General features: G+C 38.9%; 1 protein-coding gene across 1 annotated transcript in view; it reads left to right on the forward strand.

The window, feature by feature from the left end:
• Positions 1-2,488: 2,488 nt before the first annotated feature.
• The window catches only part of tmem132e (transmembrane protein 132E), a gene marked incomplete at its 5' end in the record, with an annotated part of 92,662 nt that continues 76,387 nt past the window's right edge, over positions 2,489-18,763 (forward strand). The window contains one exon of the mRNA XM_034114137.1: positions 2,489-2,629. Coding sequence (XP_033970028.1) covers positions 2,489-2,629 — 141 coding nt within the window. The remainder of the gene's footprint in view (positions 2,630-18,763) is intronic.

The following is an 18,763-nucleotide window of genomic DNA, read 5'->3' on the forward strand; positions in this document are numbered from 1 at the left end:
ATTTGTAATTGTAATGGAATAAATTGTTAAAGAAACCCTCCTAACCCTGGTTAATTCTGTATAAACACCCAGTGGGTGGCGTCTAAATCCTGGTGCTCTTGTTAGTGAACAGTGTGACCTGAAGTAGTCCTAGCCCATGTTTCACCACTCTGTCATCTTTATTCATCTCCGTTATTGATTCATCTGTGAAATTGCTTTTGCCATGACGCCATACAAGAAGGAGAGCTGCAGCACAAAGAGGGCGCTGACCTCTGACCTCGCACATAAATCACCCCCCTGCTAATAAAAAGATGGCAAAAGTACACACATCCTTTACTCAAGTAGAAGTACACATACTCATGTTTAAAAATACTCTGGTAAAAGTAGAAGTACTGACTAAACTTCTTTACTCAAGTGAAAGTAAAGAGGGCTTTGAAATGTACTTCAGTAAAAAGTACCCATAACTAGCAGCTGTTTTAAAGAGTACCTGACCTCCCTTTATATTAATAGAACAATAATGTCATTGTTAGCTAATGAATGTTTCCATGCTGAACAACGGCAACATGACAACGTTTTCATTGGTCCCTCTTCTTTAGAGAAGACCAGGAAATGATGAATACACGGATCGTGTTCAAATCAATAGGCACGCAATGACTCTAAATAATAATGATCACGCCACCAGACACACATTCAAACTAAAGGAACCAGCCTGTTTGGGAAATGTGAGAAGTAGAAAGTACAGGTATTTGTGTTCAACATGTAAGAAGTAGAAAGTACAGGTATTTGGGTTCAACATGTAAGAAGTAGAAAGTACAGGTATTTGAGTTCAACATGTAAGAAGTAGAAAGTACAGGTATTTGTGTTCAAAATGTAAGAAGTAGAAAGTACAGGTATTTGTGTTCAACATGTAAGAAGTAGAAAGTACAGGTATTTGAGTTCAACATGTAAGAAGTAGAAAGTACAGGTATTTGGGTTCAACATGTAAGAAGTAGAAAGTACAGGTATTTGTGTTCAACATGTAAGAAGTAGAAAGTACAGGTATTTGTGTTCAACATGTAAGAAGTAGAAAGTACAGGTATTTGGGTTCAACATGTAAGAAGTAGAAAGTACAGGTATTTGTGTTCAACATGTAAGAAGTAGAAAGTACAGGTATTTGTGTTCAACATGTAAGAAGTAGAAAGTACAGGTATTTGTGTTCAACATGTAAGAAGTAGAAAGTACAGGTATTTGTGTTCAACATGTAAGAAGTAGAAAGTACAGGTATTTGTGTTCAACATGTAAGAAGTAGAAAGTACAGGTGTTTGTGTTCAACATGTAAGAAGTAGAAAGAACAGGTATTTGTGTTCAACATGTAAGAAGTAGAAAGAACAGGTATTTGAGTTCAACATGTAAGAAGTAGAAAGTACAGGTATTTGGGTTCAAAATGTAAGAAGTAGAAAGTACAGGTATTTGTGTTCAACATGTGAGAAGTAGAAAGTACAGGTATTTGGGTTCAAAATGTAAGAAGTAGAAAGAACAGGTATTTGAGTTCAACACGTAAGAAGTAGAAAGAACAGGTATTTGGGTTCAACATGTAAGAAGTAGAAAGAACAGGTATTTGAGTTCAACATGTAAGAAGTAGAAAGTACAGGTATTTGGGTTCAAAATGTAAGAAGTAGAAAGTACAGGTATTTGTGTTCAACATGTGAGAAGTAGAAAGTACAGGTATTTGTGTTCAACATGTAAGAAGTAGAAAGTACAGGTATTTGTGTTCAACATGTAAGAAGTAGAAAGAACAGGTATTTGAGTTCAACATGTAAGAAGTAGAAAGAACAGGTATTTGAGTTCAACATGTAAGAAGTAGAAAGTACAGGTATTTGGGTTCAACATGTAAGAAATAGAAAGTACAGGTATTTGTGTTCAACATGTAAGAAGTAGAAAGTACAGGTATTTGGGTTCAACATGTAAGAAATAGAAAGTACAGGTATTTGTGTTCAACATGTAAGAAGTAGAAAGAACAGGTATTTGAGTTCAACATGTAAGAAGTAGAAAGTACAGGTATTTGGGTTCAAAATGTAAGAAGTAGAAAGTACAGGTATTTGAGTTCAACATATAAGAAGTAGAAAGTACAGGTATTTGTGTTCAACATGTAAGAAGTAGAAAGTACAGGTATTTGTGTTCAACATGTAAGAAGTAGAAAGTACAGGTATTTGTGTTCAAAATGTAAGAAGTAGAAAGTACAGGTATTTGGGTTCAAAATGTAAGAAGTCAAAGTAAAAAGTCGTCAGAAAAATAAGTAGTGGAGTAAAGTACTGATACCAGAAAAATGTACTTAAGTTCAGTAACGAAGTATTTGTACTTCACTACTTCCACCTCTGGTTATTGATTCATCTGTGAAATTGCTTTTGCCATGACGCCATACAAGAAGGAGGGCTGCCGCACACAGAGGGTGCTGACCTCTGACCTTGCACATAAATCACCCCCCTGCTAATAAAAATGGACTCACCCTATTTATTTTTCTTTCCTGCAGGGTCAAAGCCAAGAAGGGGGTGAACCTGCTGGAGACCAAGTCCAGGAACGCCCAGTGGCAGGTGGGCTGGGAGATGCAGTCCGGAGCCAAGCACTCCATCACCACCATCGACGTGAGCAAGAACAAGGCAGCGAAACAGGGGTAAGTCAAACAGCCTCGAGCCTAAACACACCGCGGCTCCCTAACCAAGTAATGCCCTCGCTACCACCACACACAGATATATTTATCTTCCTTAACAACGGACTAAAGGTCTCCGGAAAGGTTTCCTCGCCTGTAGAAGTCATATTTCACTCTCTGATTAAAGGCAGCTTTGAAATGTAAGGGATAATGTGCAAAGAACTGGTGATAAATGAGAAAATAACCGTGACAGGGCGACAAGATCCTGATTTTGACATGGCTACTTACTAAATAATTCAATTATTTGACTCACAATATTGATTTTAAAACGGTTTGGTTGATTTTAAAATGATGGTATTGCTTCAGCTAAGAAAAAAAGAGTGAGTGACTTCCCGTCTGTCTTCTTCTGCTGTTCCCTTTAGTGTTTACTTCCTGTCTGTCTTCTTCTGCTGTTCCCTTTAGTGTTTACTTCCTGTCTGTCTTCTTCGGCTGTTCCCTTTAGTGTTTACTTCCTGTGTTTCTTCTTCTGTTGTTCCCTTTAGTGTTTACTTCCTGTCTGTCTTCTTCGGCTGTTCCCTTTAGTGTTTACTTTCCTGTGTTTCTTCTTCTGCCATTGCCGTTAGTGTTTACTTCCTGTGTTTCTTCTTCTGTTGTTCCCTTTAGTGTTTACTTCCTGTCTGTCTTCTTCTGTTGATTTCCCTGACATCCAGTCCTCTTCTTCTTTCCATTTCTTTTCTGGTTTAGCCATCATAAATCCAAAGTTTTGTGCTTTTTTCAAAATGGATTGCTTGACATTCTCTGATGGAGAAAAAGTAATTTGGCCACAGCTGACGTTAAACTGACCAAATTGATATGACTGCACATATCACATTGTTTGTTTGATTCCCAGCCCTCACAGTCAACATCTTAAAATGGTCCAAATTACTGGGTACATTTTTAGTTATCAACTGCTTTGAATTGAACGGGGTATAATCAGTCTGATCGGTTTAAATGATGGTTAATTATTCAATCCACAGACTGAACTTAATATCCAAAACTTCTCTCAAACCCAGTGACGTGCGGTGAGGTTCATGGCTGGTGAGGCACTGACTCACTGAGTCAGATTTACAAATATTATATTTTAAACAGACCGTTCAACAAAAGAAGAAGAAGAAGATTGAAGATTCAACTTATTGTCATCACATAGTACAGGTTCTATGTAACGAAACGGTTTCTCTGCATTTGACCCATCCTAGTGTTAGGAGCAGTGGGCTGCCATTATGTACGGCGCCCAGGGAGCAGTGTAGGGAACGGTGCCTTGCTCAGGGACACCTCGGTAGCACTTGGTCTTTCCGGGACTTGAACTGGTGACCTTCCAGTTGCCAAGCCAAGTCCCTATGGACTTCACCGCCGCAAAGGATACCCAAAATCTAAATATTGGATTGTTCTTTCTTAGTAAGATCCCATTTTCATTACAAATGTGGTCTTACCTTGACTTGAAGATGAAGTCCATGCTGTCCTTCTGGACAACAATCTCTATTACTGTTTTGTAAAAGTCCTCCTTATCTTCCTCTAGTTTCAAAAGTCTAGTTTGTTGTTTGCGGTAGAATAACAGTAGCAACAAGAACCTGTGGGCTCACGTGCGCCCCCTTCAGTGCGGCAGAGGTTATGGCTGCCTCCCCTGGTGCTTTTTTCATTGCCGTTGTACGATGAGACCAGCGAGCCTAAATATCATATATACGTGAAATAAGTTATTTAGAGACTATGGATGGCGAGGATAAATGTAATAAAGGGATCTACATACATTACATTGGTGACCTACAGTGAGATGGTAACAGGCATGCGCTTAGGGCCCGCTTTCCAGACAGTTTCTGTGGGGTGACGCATTCTGAGGTGAGGCAGAGCTCATCTGTGCCTCACCTTACCCCACAGTAACTGGCTTGAGCGCGCTCACAAAATAAGTGGCCGCGCTAAATTAGTGCCCGCGCTCCAGCAAGTTACTGTGGGCTTACGAGAGGCAGAGTACATCCCTGCCTCACTTCTCATCGCTCCCGTAGCGGAGCTCGGCAAATTTGCTGATTTTGACTATAAAAAGCGATTAGAATCATACATAAATCACACTTACAACACAGATCAGTGGAGACATTTTATTATTATTACTATTTAGTTTTTCTTTAGTTGTTTTTCCGTTACATTGGAGTATGGCAGGTGAGGCTCTGCCTGACTGCACGTCGCTGCTCAAATCTCATGATTTGCCAACACTAGCTCAGGCTTGGATATATATATTAGTTACAATTCAAAACAGTGAAATTCAAAAGCTCAAGCTTGGTGGGTTAATGCTGAGTTTTATATGTAAAAGCACTTTAAGGCGGCGCAAATACTGGAAACAGGCTATATAATTGCAGTCCATTTACCATTTAAAAGCAAACGCCATTCTTTGTTAATGATCTACAGGAGATCAAATGTATACTTTGACCCCCAGCAGTGACTCTGCTTTAACGTTAACTTAATGGAGATGTTATCAGTCTCTCTACATCTGCTGTTAATTCTGTCTACATGGAGTGATGAGGTAGACGGGTCTTACTGCGGGCATTAAAATACCTGAGAGATGAGATCTTGTCTGAGAGCGGTAATTATCCCAAGTCCCTGAAAAGGAGTACAAAAAACACACTGATCTCACTCCTATAGTTTCACACAGGACTGCAATGGACTCTGTCTGGACAGATTCTACTTCGCTTTATGTAGTGACACGAGAGATTTGTTATGTCCTTTGTGAGCTTATTGTGGTCTTAAAGTTGTGTAGCTGAGTTATGCTCTTTTTAGATTGCTTTTAGGAACACAGTCTAATGATACCAGTAAATAAAGGCCTGGATATGAAAGGGGAATATACCCATAACTCTTTATTTTACTACAAACTGTTCTTGTGAAAAGACTTGCAGTTACGTTCACCTCGACTGTGTTGAAGTGGTGTTCAAATAAAACTAAATCTGGATGGATACTAGGGCTGCACATTCATCGAAATGTTATCAAAATTGCAAAATGGGCTAATGCAATTTCCAGATCGCAGTAAGCTCAGTATTTGATAAAGACAAAATATGTGAAAATATCTTAATGAAGTATTGAGGAAGTGCAGAGAACGCCCGGCCTACAACAGTATGCTTGAGTTTGAATAAAATATCATCATTCTAGTATCCCCAATCTTATCACAAATGCATTATCAGCCAATACACTCGCAATATTATAATCTTTATTTTAGTTTTTGGGAAATACAGTGAGTCTTTTAACAGCTGCTAGCACATAAGCACATTTACTATCAAGCACTTGTTCTTCATGGGTTTTTTATAGGAAGGACCGTTTGGCCTTCTTTTAAGCTCTGTGGGAAATAAACTCAAATGTACCACCATAAATCTTTATATGTGATGTGTTCAATTCATTAAGCCCTGGTTATCACCAAGCCTTGGAGACGTTGTTGGACAATATTGGACTCCCTTATGTCTGAGGAGAAAGAGAACAGACAGGAAAAAGACAGATTGTCCTTATACCTGAAAAACAATTCCATCTTTCCTCTCTTGTTTACTCCTTAGCGCAGCCTCTCTGCTATATTTAGTGACCCGTGTCATGTAATCTTTGCCTCCCTGTCACCATGTGTGAAAGGTCCGGCAGGGGGTCAAGCTTGGAAAGAGAAACAGACTGTCACGGTGTATTTTGTCAAAAAGCCCAGTCGATTCTGTGCCTACCTCCTACGGGCCAATAATAGACCCTTAAAGATATCAAGTCACGGGAAGACTTCATGTGTTGACGCTTTACTCCCGTGACATTGATTGGACATGAGTTTAAGCGCTTTCTATAAAAAAACAACACCTCTGGAGATTTGTGTGAATCCCTTTACTTTTATTTTGGGTTATTTGGAGGTCGGCATGAAATCTTTATTTTTGTCAAATGTTATTTTTCTTTGGATTATTTTGTGTTAAAATAAATAAATAGAGAAGGTAAATATAAATATTAAATAAAGTTGCATTAATAAAACAACATAAATACAAAAAAACACTTTACATATACAGGGTTTAATTAAAAAAACTAAATGTAAAAGCTACACACTTGAAATATAAAGCACACCCCATTAATTACACATATATGCAGAATATGTTTGAAACATGACACAGAAAGACACAGATTTGACTCATTTAACTACATAGGACTTGTTGACTTTGAGCAGTGTTAGAACAATAAAACAATACTACAATTATACTACTTATATGTCCCAAAAATATGTATTTCTTACCAATTTAATTGCTAAATCACTGTCAGGAATCCACACAAATGCGTATCATTTCATTTGCTTCTTAAGTTCTTTAACTATAGACTGTCAGATTAAATGGTTCTTAATGAATGTAATATATCCAACCCAATTTTCTTTCCTGTTTGAGTGGATTTGTTTCGACTGCAGGAGAAAAACATTGTGTAGCAGCCCAACACTTTACAGTAATGAGCCCAAAAACACATGACATCTCAGGATAATTCTCCCCCTAATTAAACCGATTCACGCCTGTAATAAGATGACTTCCACTCTGTTTTCTCAGTTCAATTATTGTTTTCATTCCCATGTCTTTTGGTTAGAGATTTCATCTGCAAACAAGTAACTGCTCACTATTAAAAGCCTCCCCCCTCCTCTCTCACACACACACACACACACACACACACACACACACACACACACACACACACACACACACACACACACACACACACACACACACACACACACACACACACACATACCATGTATACATTACTTCAGGGGACATTACATTGACTTACATGCATTTACTGGAGACTTATCCTAACCTTAACCCTAACCAACACATGCCTAACCCTAACCCTTACCCTAACCCTTACCCTAACACTTACCCTTACCCTTACCCTAACCCTAACCAAGTATTCACCCTAAAAATGAATGATTCCCCTTATGGGGACCTCCCTTTTGTCCCCATAAGGGAAGCCAGTCCACAGATTGAGGTCCCCACAAGGATAGTAATGATAGGACACATACACACACACACACACGCACGCACACGCACACGCACACACACGCACGCACACCATGTATACATTACTTCAGGGGACATTACATTGACTTACATGCATTTACTGGAGACTTATCCTAACCTTATCCATAACCAACACATGCCTAACCCTAACCCTTACCCTAACCCTTACCCTAACCCTAACCCTTACCCTAACCCTAACCAAGTCTTCACCCTAAAAATGAATGATTCCCCTTATGGGGACCTCCCTTTTGTCCCCATAAGGGAAGCCAGTCCCCACACTGTGTAAACAGATTTAGGTCCCCACAAGGATAGTAATGATAGGACACACACACACACATACACATACACACACACACACTTAAACACGCACTTCCCTCTCCACCCAGAAAAAGACAAATGAAGCATCTCATTGTTGAATACATCTGCGTAGCAATGTTTAAAAATCTGATTTTGTTGCTTTTTTATTTATGTTATTCGTATTTATAAATGTATCTTCTTAGCAGATCACTCTTTAGTCAATGTTAAAATTATTTTGGATTATTCAACGTATTTATTTATCTGTAACTCTCCATCTGTGCCAGCAGCTCGTTGATGAACCCTTGCATTATTAATTGCGATCAATGGCTTTCAAATAATTAATGCTCCTGAAAAAGCTGTGCCATTACCACGACAACAGAAATAACCACTTATAACATCATTCAGAGTTCAACAATGGATGGAAACAGAATTTATTTTTATTCAGGACCAATTTTAAGTGCAAATATTGATATGATATATAATATTGAAAACCTTTTTTAAATAAATAATGTACATATTATTTAGTAGGTAATTTTTCTTTGGCCTAAAAATGTAAATTTTAGCGTGGAGCTCAGCAAACAATGGCTCAATTTAAGCATTAACTACTTTTTTATATGTATTTGTTTGTAAGTAAGTTTAGAAACTCTCTTATTAGTATCTTCACTTCAATAAGAGTCCTTCCTCCTTCACTGCAAATGAGGCCTTTGATTTCACAGATTAAATTATCTTGAGTATTCCCACACTACTTTTAATTAATGAAATAGAAATCTAGAGGCTTTTATACTTGCCTAACACATTATAATGTATATAAATCATACTCTGTTAGAACGGAAATACTCCCAAGTGATGAACTTTTCCTTTAAATTCCTATATTTTTCAGTAAATCACCCCCATGTCAGGTGTTTTAGATGTTATATCACAGACTGGTCCATTGTGAGCCCTTTTTTTTATCTTCCTCTTGTATCTCTGCACAGCTTTGATCCAATGAGCTCTCCTTGTTAATCAGAAACTCAAACAGACCTCTGATCAAAGACAGGAATCCTCCTGAGCGCTAAAGAAGCCCCGAGCTACAGCTTGTAAAATATATAGTTGGTGCTATACAGACAGCATTTCATTAAGTTAACGGAAACAAGAGCGGACTTTATTAAGCCTTGTTTACTTCCGTCCTCTCATTTAAGTTGACTTTACTTGAAGGCCCCTTTGATGAGTTGTATTGTTCATTATCAACATCAAACCTGTGTTTTAACTATAAGTTGCTATCAAACCTTAAAGGTGGGGTATGTAATTCACTTCAGAAACACTTTTTGTTATATTCCATGGAATGCTTTAAACATCCCGATAGCAATGAATATATTAAATGCTTTGACAATAAATACATTAAAAAATGTCATCTGTGGAAGCCGTGGCGCTGTAAAAAGCACGACCAATCATCTGAGCCGGCCCGGCTAAAATAACTGGATGGCCTACCTGCCTGTCAGCCTTCCATCTGTGCACAAACTTATCTCGTGCCCTCATTGGTCATGTGCGCGTTGGTGTGTGTTGGAGGAGGGGCTCTGTAAGGAAGTCTGAAGGAAGGGGCAGATTTTTTCCGGTTGTGTATTTTCAAATTCTAGCGCACTGGAGCTGGTTTCTCCATTCTTACCTACCCCACCTTTAAAGTGGACCTATCATGCTATATTTTAATAATATAGTATAGGACCATACCTATATAAGGCATATTTATACTTTCTTTTTTTCAAAATACCAAACAGATCATTCATTTTAGCCATGCCTCATTTTGCTCAATTTGCACTTGTTTTAGCAAGGGCTGATTCAGTGAGAACAGCACCACCTACAGGCCTGGCATATGTACTACAGCGTCTCCAGCGCTTTCGAACGGCAATGGCCGTGGCTGTCTCCTCCTGATTGGTGGAGTTGGCCCAATAGCCGTAGCGCCACCGTCCTGACAGGACAGTGTTCAAATCTGGATCAGTTTTTATCAGATCCGTTGCAGCCCCTTTTTTAGAGATTTGGGTATGGAGGAAAATAGAGAGGGTTGTGTTTTCTGACACTTGGTGAGTTCCCTGGAACACCGGGGACACATATTCATGTAGAAAAGACGTACACAAGTGCATTTTGCATGATAGGTCCCCTTTAAGGGAATAATTACATTAAATATTCAAGTTGTTCTTTTTAATAATGGAAGATAATGAAGGACGGGAAAGCTCACAAAAACATTTCTTTGTGGAGTGATACTGGAATTCCTCTTTTTCACTGAAACCTTAAGAAGTGGACTCAAGTGACATTAATTAACTAACCAATACATAATTTAGTATTTTGAGGAAAAGGTCATCATATAATCCCATTAACACATGCCTTAAGGGAATGTAATAAGATATACTGTTCTGTAGAAGAGCAGCTTCTGGAGCTGGGGAGAGGAAATTGCTCACTATTTTTAGTGTCTTTTGTCAGGTTATTGTAAGGATGTTAAAAGAAAAAACCTAAAAAAGGAGTTAATAAAGTGGCTCAGTGATTACGTATGAATGTACGTCATGGAAGTTAGCATCGCAATCTAAGGGATTTCTCCATTGGATTTCTTTACATTTCACAAAATAAGATCTGTGACAAACACATGTATGATGCTTAAAATCACCTGAAGTAAAAAGCTAATGTTACGCTATAGAGAAACTGCATCACGGTCACATGACTTCACGTCACCTCCGCTAAGCTAAAGGCGGCTAATTTTTGTCGTGATGACATTCAGTAGTCTCATTCATCGTATCGTACCTTACTGTATCCTATCGTATCGTATCGTATCCTATGTTATCGCAATGTACTGAATTGTTTAGTATTGTATCTTATTGTTTCTTATCGTACTCTACCATACCGTACTCTACCATGCCGTACTGTACCATGCCGTACCGTACTTCACCGTATCGTATCATAACATGTATTGTATCGTATTATATCGTAACATTCCATATCGTACCGTACTCTACCGTACCATATTGTATCATAATATACTGTATCTTATCGTATCTTATGGTACCGCACTATACCGTACTGCAGGGGTTCCCAAACTTTTCAGCCCGCGACCCCCAAAATAACAGTGCCAGAGACTGGCGACCCCTGTCAACGGGGGGGGGGGGTGATTTCTACAGATGGCCAGTCCGCCCCTGAAAAATGTCAATGCACATGTTATTATTAATAATTATAAGAATCAAAAATGGATAAAAAATAATAAAAAATACCATTTATTTTTATTTTCAATTTTTAATTTGTAATCATCTCGTGACCCCCACTTTGGGAACCCCTGCCGTACTGTACCGTACCATATAGTATCGCATCGTAATGTTCTGTATCTTATCGTATCTTATGGTAAGGTATTGCATCGCATCAGATAGCATCGTTTCGTAACGTACTTTACCATACTGTACTGTGCCGTATCATATCGCATTATATCGAATTATATTGAATCACATCTAATCATATCCAATAGAATTGTATCTTATTGTATCGTGTTGTATCGTGATGTATGTTGTATCGTGTTGTATCGTGTTGTATCGTGTTATATCGTGATGTATCGTGATGTATCGTGTTGTATCGTGTTGTATCGTGATGTATCGTGATGTATCGTGTTGTATCGTGTTGTATCGTGTTGTATCGTGTTATATCTTATACCACATTCACAACAAAACATTGTCTTTGAGAGTAGGGAACCAGGACTTAGTCAAATGCTAAACCATTTCCTAGTATGAAGCTCATTCCTACACCATAAGGTTTCTAAGGGAAAGGAAGTGAGATTTCCTAAAAGCCTGTTCTTGTAAGTCAATGCTCTTACACCAAGTCAAAATGTCAAGTCAAACTGTTGCCTATTGCATGAAGTGTGACGGAGAAATGTTACTTTTCTGCTTTGTTTTTACAAGCGTTCACTTTCATTTTGATCAATTTCCTCTTCACAAAAGCATGCCCCGTAACCCAAATCAGTCCGTTTTGAGCATCTTTCTTCCCCCCCCTGCAGCGTGGTGGCAGTTTATTGAGCGCTCGTACATGTACTCACTCCAGCGCGCCATATTGATGACAGCTTTAGTGTGTCACAGACAGACGGGGGTGTTTTGTTTTCGGTGAGTGATGTCGAGACAAATAGGCTGAGATCTCATCACGCTGTTCCTGAGAGGAAGCCTTTGTGGGTGGAGGCTCGTAGCGAAGCAGCTTTCATTAAAAGGCTCTCAGACTGAATGGTGGGACGGCTCTTTGCTTTTGTTGAAGGGCAGACGTGGAGCGCCTCTTTCTGTAAAGGTGACATTTGGGGCGGGATGCTTGGGAGGAAAAATATTTAATTTGCCCTTTTTACCTCCAGAGAGACAGTTTGATGTAAGGCTTGTTGAACATGAGGATTACAAGCCCAAGTGTAAAGTATATATATTATGGTAGAGCAGTGGTGAAATGTAACATTCACACAGGTACTGTACTTAGGTACTAATATGACATACTTTTAACTTACTTATTTTTTGCTACTTTATACTTCAACTCCACTTCACTTTGGAGGCAAATATTGTACTTTTACTGCACTACATGTATACAACACTCATAGTTACTTTGTACATTAAAAAACCATGATTCATTATAGGCAAGGCAAGGCAAGGCAAGGCAAGTTTATTTATATAGCACCTTTCAACACAAGGCAATTCAAAGTGCTTTACAAAAATGGAAGACATTAAGAAAATGGCATTTAAAATCAGTCATTAAAAATAAAAGATAATAAAATAAACATTAAAAGAAAAAATACAATAAATACATTAAAAATTGAATATTTTACAAAGTATCAAACATTTGCTGCACTTTGACAAACTACCATAAGATGCTCTTCCAAGTATTTACCAGTGATAAAAACAAAATAAAAGAATATTCTATATAGTTATAAAACAGTGCAAACCGCCATACTACTAAGTACTTTTATTTTATGAGCATTTTGCTGATAATACTTCTGAACTTCTACTTAAGCCTGGTCATAAACATATATGCCTGTATTCAAAACACTCCAAAAGAAAGCCATCTAAAAATAAATTTGAAACAAAAGTTAATTAAAGTGAACTAAATGTGTTGAAGCGGGAGGGCAGAATGCATAGGTTATAACAAACATAGCCCTCATGTGAGTCATCTCATTTCAACATTTTTGGTCAAAGACCTCTTTGGAAATAAATACTGAAGCATATAATATAATAATCTCGATAATTTTACAACAACTTGTATGACTCCTGAACAGAAAGAAGTACTTAGATCATGAAGTAGAAATTCTTTGATCTTAAATTACTCTGCTATATAGCTCGTACTGGGCGGCTGTGGCTCAGTGGATAGTGTGCTGGACTTCAAATCAGGGGATAGCAAGTTTGAGTCCCACTGCAGTCAGCATGTCGTTGTGTCCCTGGGCAATATACTTCACCCCAAATTGCTCCCGTGGGGATTGTCCACAGTACTGAATGTATGTAAGTTGCTTTGGATAAAATGGTCTAACAAATGACATGTAATGTAATCTACTGTTTTCCTTGTCCAAACCTTTTATTAAAACGTCAGAGTTGTAAGGCATCTGAAGTACAAATGTACTTAAGTTAAGGATCTTATTGTGACGTATGGATTCTTGGACCCCAAAGCAGAGACAGACACAAGTTAAGCTCAAGGTGTTTAATAAATAATAGGCCAAGGCAGGTACTGAAAACAGGGAGCTGGCTGGCTGCAGAAAGGTCCAAAAACAAAGCAGAGGGAAACGTCCCAGGCTATACTCGAAAAGTAGCTCAAAAACTGCAAAGAAACAAAACAAAACTCAAGGCTGCAGAAAGGCACTCTGGATCGTTGAACAGCATTTAATTCTCTGGCAGAGAAGTGAGGTGAGGGCCAGGCTCTTAAAGAGCAGGTGATTATCTGAATGGGAACAGGTGTGCCTCATCTGCAGCCAGGAGAATACCAGCCACGCCCCCTGTCACACACCAGCCCTGCAGAGAAGGAGAGACAGAGTAGTGAGGGGTAAAAGGAGCAAAACAGGAAATCACACAACAAAACACATGCATAAACATAACACTTATTCCCCCTCTGCTTCTTCAGCGTGTTTGCCAGAGTAAAGTCGAGATCAAAGCCAAAGTCTTCGGTATGAACAGAGAGAAGCTGAAATATTTCAATGCATGTCCATCAGAGCAATCAGGTTCCTAACAAAAGCACCGATTGGTCCGAAGTGAATCTGCAGCCGCTGAAATTACGCTTATTTGAAAGTGAGAGGTGGAACAAAATCTTCAATCTTCCTGCACCACCTCCACTAACTGGGTCTTAAGATAGAGAAAGCTGGCCAGATTAGTGGGCAGTGATTGTTTATTGACAAGACCTGCACACTCTTTCCCTTCACTGATTAATTCACAGCATATGATAACTCCAAGCCATTAGAGGAATGTCACTTCTCATCAGTTCAAGTGTCGCTCTTAACAAAAGCCACATGCATAGGTGGACAAAGGTCAAGGAAAATGAATAAATCCAGCGTCAGATTATATTTGTTCAGTAATGCATTGATATATTCATTAATGATGACATGGATCTTTGTGTGTTGCATCAGCAAGACAAGCCATAGTCTCCCAACAAATATATTTCTATATTAAATACATTTCAAGCTTATTAAACAAATTATTGCAAAATTATTAAAAAGTGTAATCTGTACAGTGCTTTATAGAAATGTTGACTTTTTCAAAAATATTTACTAATTTAACAGGAATTGAACTAGAGAAGGAAATACCCTGAGTTCACACACACACACACACACACACACACAGACAGACAGACAGACAGACAGACAGACAGACAGACAGACAGACAGACAGACAGACAGACAGACAGACAGACAGACAGACAGACAGACAGACAGACAGACAGACAGACAGACAGACAGACAGACACACACACACACACACACTCTTTAAAGTAGAGACACCACATACTGATATACACCTGAACATCAGCAGGAGAGGACTCTTTAAAGTAGAGACACTACATACTGATATACACCTGAACATCAGCAGGAGAGGACTCTTTAAAGTAGAGACACTACATACTGATATACACCTGGACATCAGCAGGAGAGGACTCTTTAAAGTAGAGACACTACATACTGATATACACCTGAACATCAGCAGGAGAGCACTCTTTAAAGTAGAGACACTACATACTGATATACACCTGAACATCAGCAGGAGAGGACTCTTTAAAGTAGAGACACTACATACTGATATACACCTGAACATCAGCAGGAGAGGACTCTTTAAAGTAGAGACACTACATACTGATATACACCTGAACATCAGCAGGAGAGGACTCTTTAAAGTAGAGACACTACATACCAGTGGCGGCCGGTGGTCTTTTTTTTTGGTGGGGCTCTTGACGTACCGCAAGTGACCTACCCGGGGGGTTTCCCCCCGAATTTTTTTTTCGAGAAATGACCCCTTAAATGATGACTTCTGGTGATGTTAGAGGGGGGGGGAAGGAGAAATCGAGGCTTAAAAATATGAGAAGACTGATCAATACCTCCATAATCTTCAGTGTGGAAAATATTATTTATCAACCTGAACATCTACTACTTTACCAGGAATTTGTGTTCTCAGAACTGGTCTGTTTTTTTCTTTCTTAAAACTGTTCATGTTTTATGAACCAACACCTTCACCAAGTAGCTTTACAGTGAACTGCATGTGGGATATAAAATTAATAGCATCTTTTCAGTAGCATTAATTATAAATATTTAAGTGGTTCAATACAAGTCACTACAGCATTTCAAACTGAACTGTGAATAAATGCAATTTAAAAAAAATAACCACAGCACAAAATGTCATAAATTGTGTTTTTTCTTTGTTTCTCTGAGGATTATTTACAAACAGGCTTATTTACATATATCAATAACTCAGAAATGAAAAAGCTACATCGTCTAACACGAACAACCAGTTAGCATAATGATAATATATGTGTTATGTACAATGTAACTGGCAAGGCTAGAGCAAGAAAGAACATAAAGTTTGCAAAAGGTTTAAATAACTTCAAGTATCTGTCTTCAGATTACGTGGAGGTTTTAGTCCGATGGGAAGCAGATTTTAAGCGACACCGAAGATAAACCAAAAATGTGGTGGAGCTGCAAACCGTGTAGTGTTGCTGGGACAGAACAGGAGCTATAACCGTTGGAAAATACATCACAGACAATGCAACAAACGTGGAGACAGAACAATCACTTCTGTGATAAATGCCCACTTATTAATAAACTTCTAACAACCATGGGAAACCTCCTCTCTACATATAAAGTGATATCCAAGCATGGGAAACAAAAGACAGCATTTACCTGTTTGCATCCAGCTAGCCAAGCCTTTCTTGTGTACCAGCTACTTGTGAAGCCTCGTGTATAAATGTTGTCTTTTTCACGAGATTGCTGCGATATATTCAAATCGGGTTGGTCCGGTGCAAGGTCTTTAAGCAACAATTTATCTGCCAAACTTCTCCTTTCGAAAGGATTGGAGATTAGCTCTTGAACAGAATTAGGCGCGGACCGAGGTCCGGAGACTCCACCTGCACACGAAGCCATCCTCATCAACTACTGCGTCAACCGGATACGAGTCACTGTCCAAACTACTCACAGACTGCACTGGGCGCTGACATTGGCGCCCGGTGACCGTCATCTTTGACGACGCTAATTGGCTGAAATTATATTTTCGCGGCATAGTTTACACGTTACAGATAGCAACAGTCAGCTGCTGGTGGCTGCTGCTGCACTGGTTGAAGGCTCCTCTCTTAGCGCCCAGACGAGAGAAGGTGCATGGGCAAGGCCAGGCAGGAAACATGTGACTTATCAGTAACTTTAGACATCGTAACACAATTTTAAACGAGATTTTATTGTAGATTATACATTTTACTGATACCAATTATATAATATTTACCTTGTTCATTAAAATAAAAATAAAAACATATATATTTTTTTAAACATATTTTTTTTTTTTTATTTTAATTTTAATTATTATTTATTTTTATCAATATGGGAAGAGGTGGGGCGGCGCCCCTAGCGCCCCTATGGACCGGCCGCCACTGCTACATACTGATATACACCTGAACATCAGCAGGAGAGGACTCTTTAAAGTAGAGACACTACATACTGATATACACCTGAACATCAGCAGGAAAGGACTCTTTAAAGTAGAGACACTACGTACTGATATACACCTGAACATCAGCAGGAGAGGACTCTTTAAAGTAGAGACACTACATACTGATATACACCTGAACATCAGCAGGAGAGGACTCTTTAAAGTAGAGACACTACATACTGATATACACCTGAACATCAGCAGGAGAGGACTCTTTAAAGTAGAGACACTACATACTGATATACACCTGAACATCAGCAGGAGAGGACTCTTTAAAGTAGAGACACTACGTACTGATATACACCTGAACATCAGCAGGAGAGGACTCTTTAAAGTAGAGACACTACATACTGATATACACCTGAACATCAGCAGGAGAGGACTCTTTAAAGTAGAGACACTACGTACTGATATACACCTGAACATCAGCAGGAGAGGACTCTTTAAAGTAGAGACACTAAATACACATTAAAATGAACATAATATGTCCTCTTCAAGTTAAACAGCAAGAGTTAATTGCTAAAATACTTTGCTAAAACTAAAAGCTTTCCATTCAAAATCGTATTGAAGTAAAAGTATAATGTTTGCTTCCAAAATGTAAAGTATTACTTGAGTAAATGTACTTTGATTTATTCCACCGTTACACATTTATCAGCTCATATTGATTACTCTTCCAGCCCCAAAGACTGTCTACAATGTAAAGGGTTTCCTGATGTCCAGTATCACCATGCTGTCTCTCCCTCATGCTCTCTGTTTCCTCTCCATCATCTCCTCTCCTGTAATATATCCAGTAATCGCCTCCTCTCTTCTCTCCACTCCACTGAAACACACACTACAGTTATTTTGACACCAGAGCCCGACCGACAACTCATTTCCTTTTAGCAGAATATTCCAACACATTCACGTTAATTTGATTTGGGAAGAAACCGTGGGGACGTGAATAATGAGTTGGCCCCGGCTGACCCTGTTCTCCTGCTGAGAAAACCATGCTCGAGGTTGTTGGAACACTTTACTTTGTATAATTTACTCTACAAGCCCCATGTGCTCTAACCACACACACACACACACACACACACACACACACACACACACACACACAACACACACACACACACACACACACACACACACACACACACACACACACAGACACAGACACAGACACACACACACACACACACACACACACACACACACACACACACACACACCACACACACACACACAGACACAGACACAGACACACACACACACAACACACACACACACACACACACACACACACACACACACACACACACACACACACAACAAATCCAAAAGTTGAGAAATGTTAGGAAAGACTTTAGGTCAGCGATACTCTTTCTTTACCCTGGGGCCAATCTGGCAAAATGACAGGATAAACAAGCTCCGTTATTATATTAGTATTCTTTGTTTAAGCACGCTGGCACCTTATTTACATTAACACTACAAAATAAATAGTCTCTGGGCCGCTCTGCACCTTATCTGCTCTATCTGTCCTGCGGGCCATACGTTGAGTTTCCTTTCTTATGCAAATAGTAAACTATAAAAAATAAGAAAGTTCATTGCCAGGAGAGGAAAATGACTGAGAATATTTAACAGATTGTTTTCACCATCAACATTCTTAAGTGAAACTGAGCACTGTTACAGATACTGTAGTTTCACAAGGACAATATACT

This window comes from Trematomus bernacchii, unplaced genomic scaffold (genome assembly GCF_902827165.1).
Source record: "Trematomus bernacchii unplaced genomic scaffold, fTreBer1.1, whole genome shotgun sequence".
In the NCBI taxonomy this organism is placed as follows: Eukaryota; Metazoa; Chordata; class Actinopteri; order Perciformes; family Nototheniidae; genus Trematomus; species Trematomus bernacchii.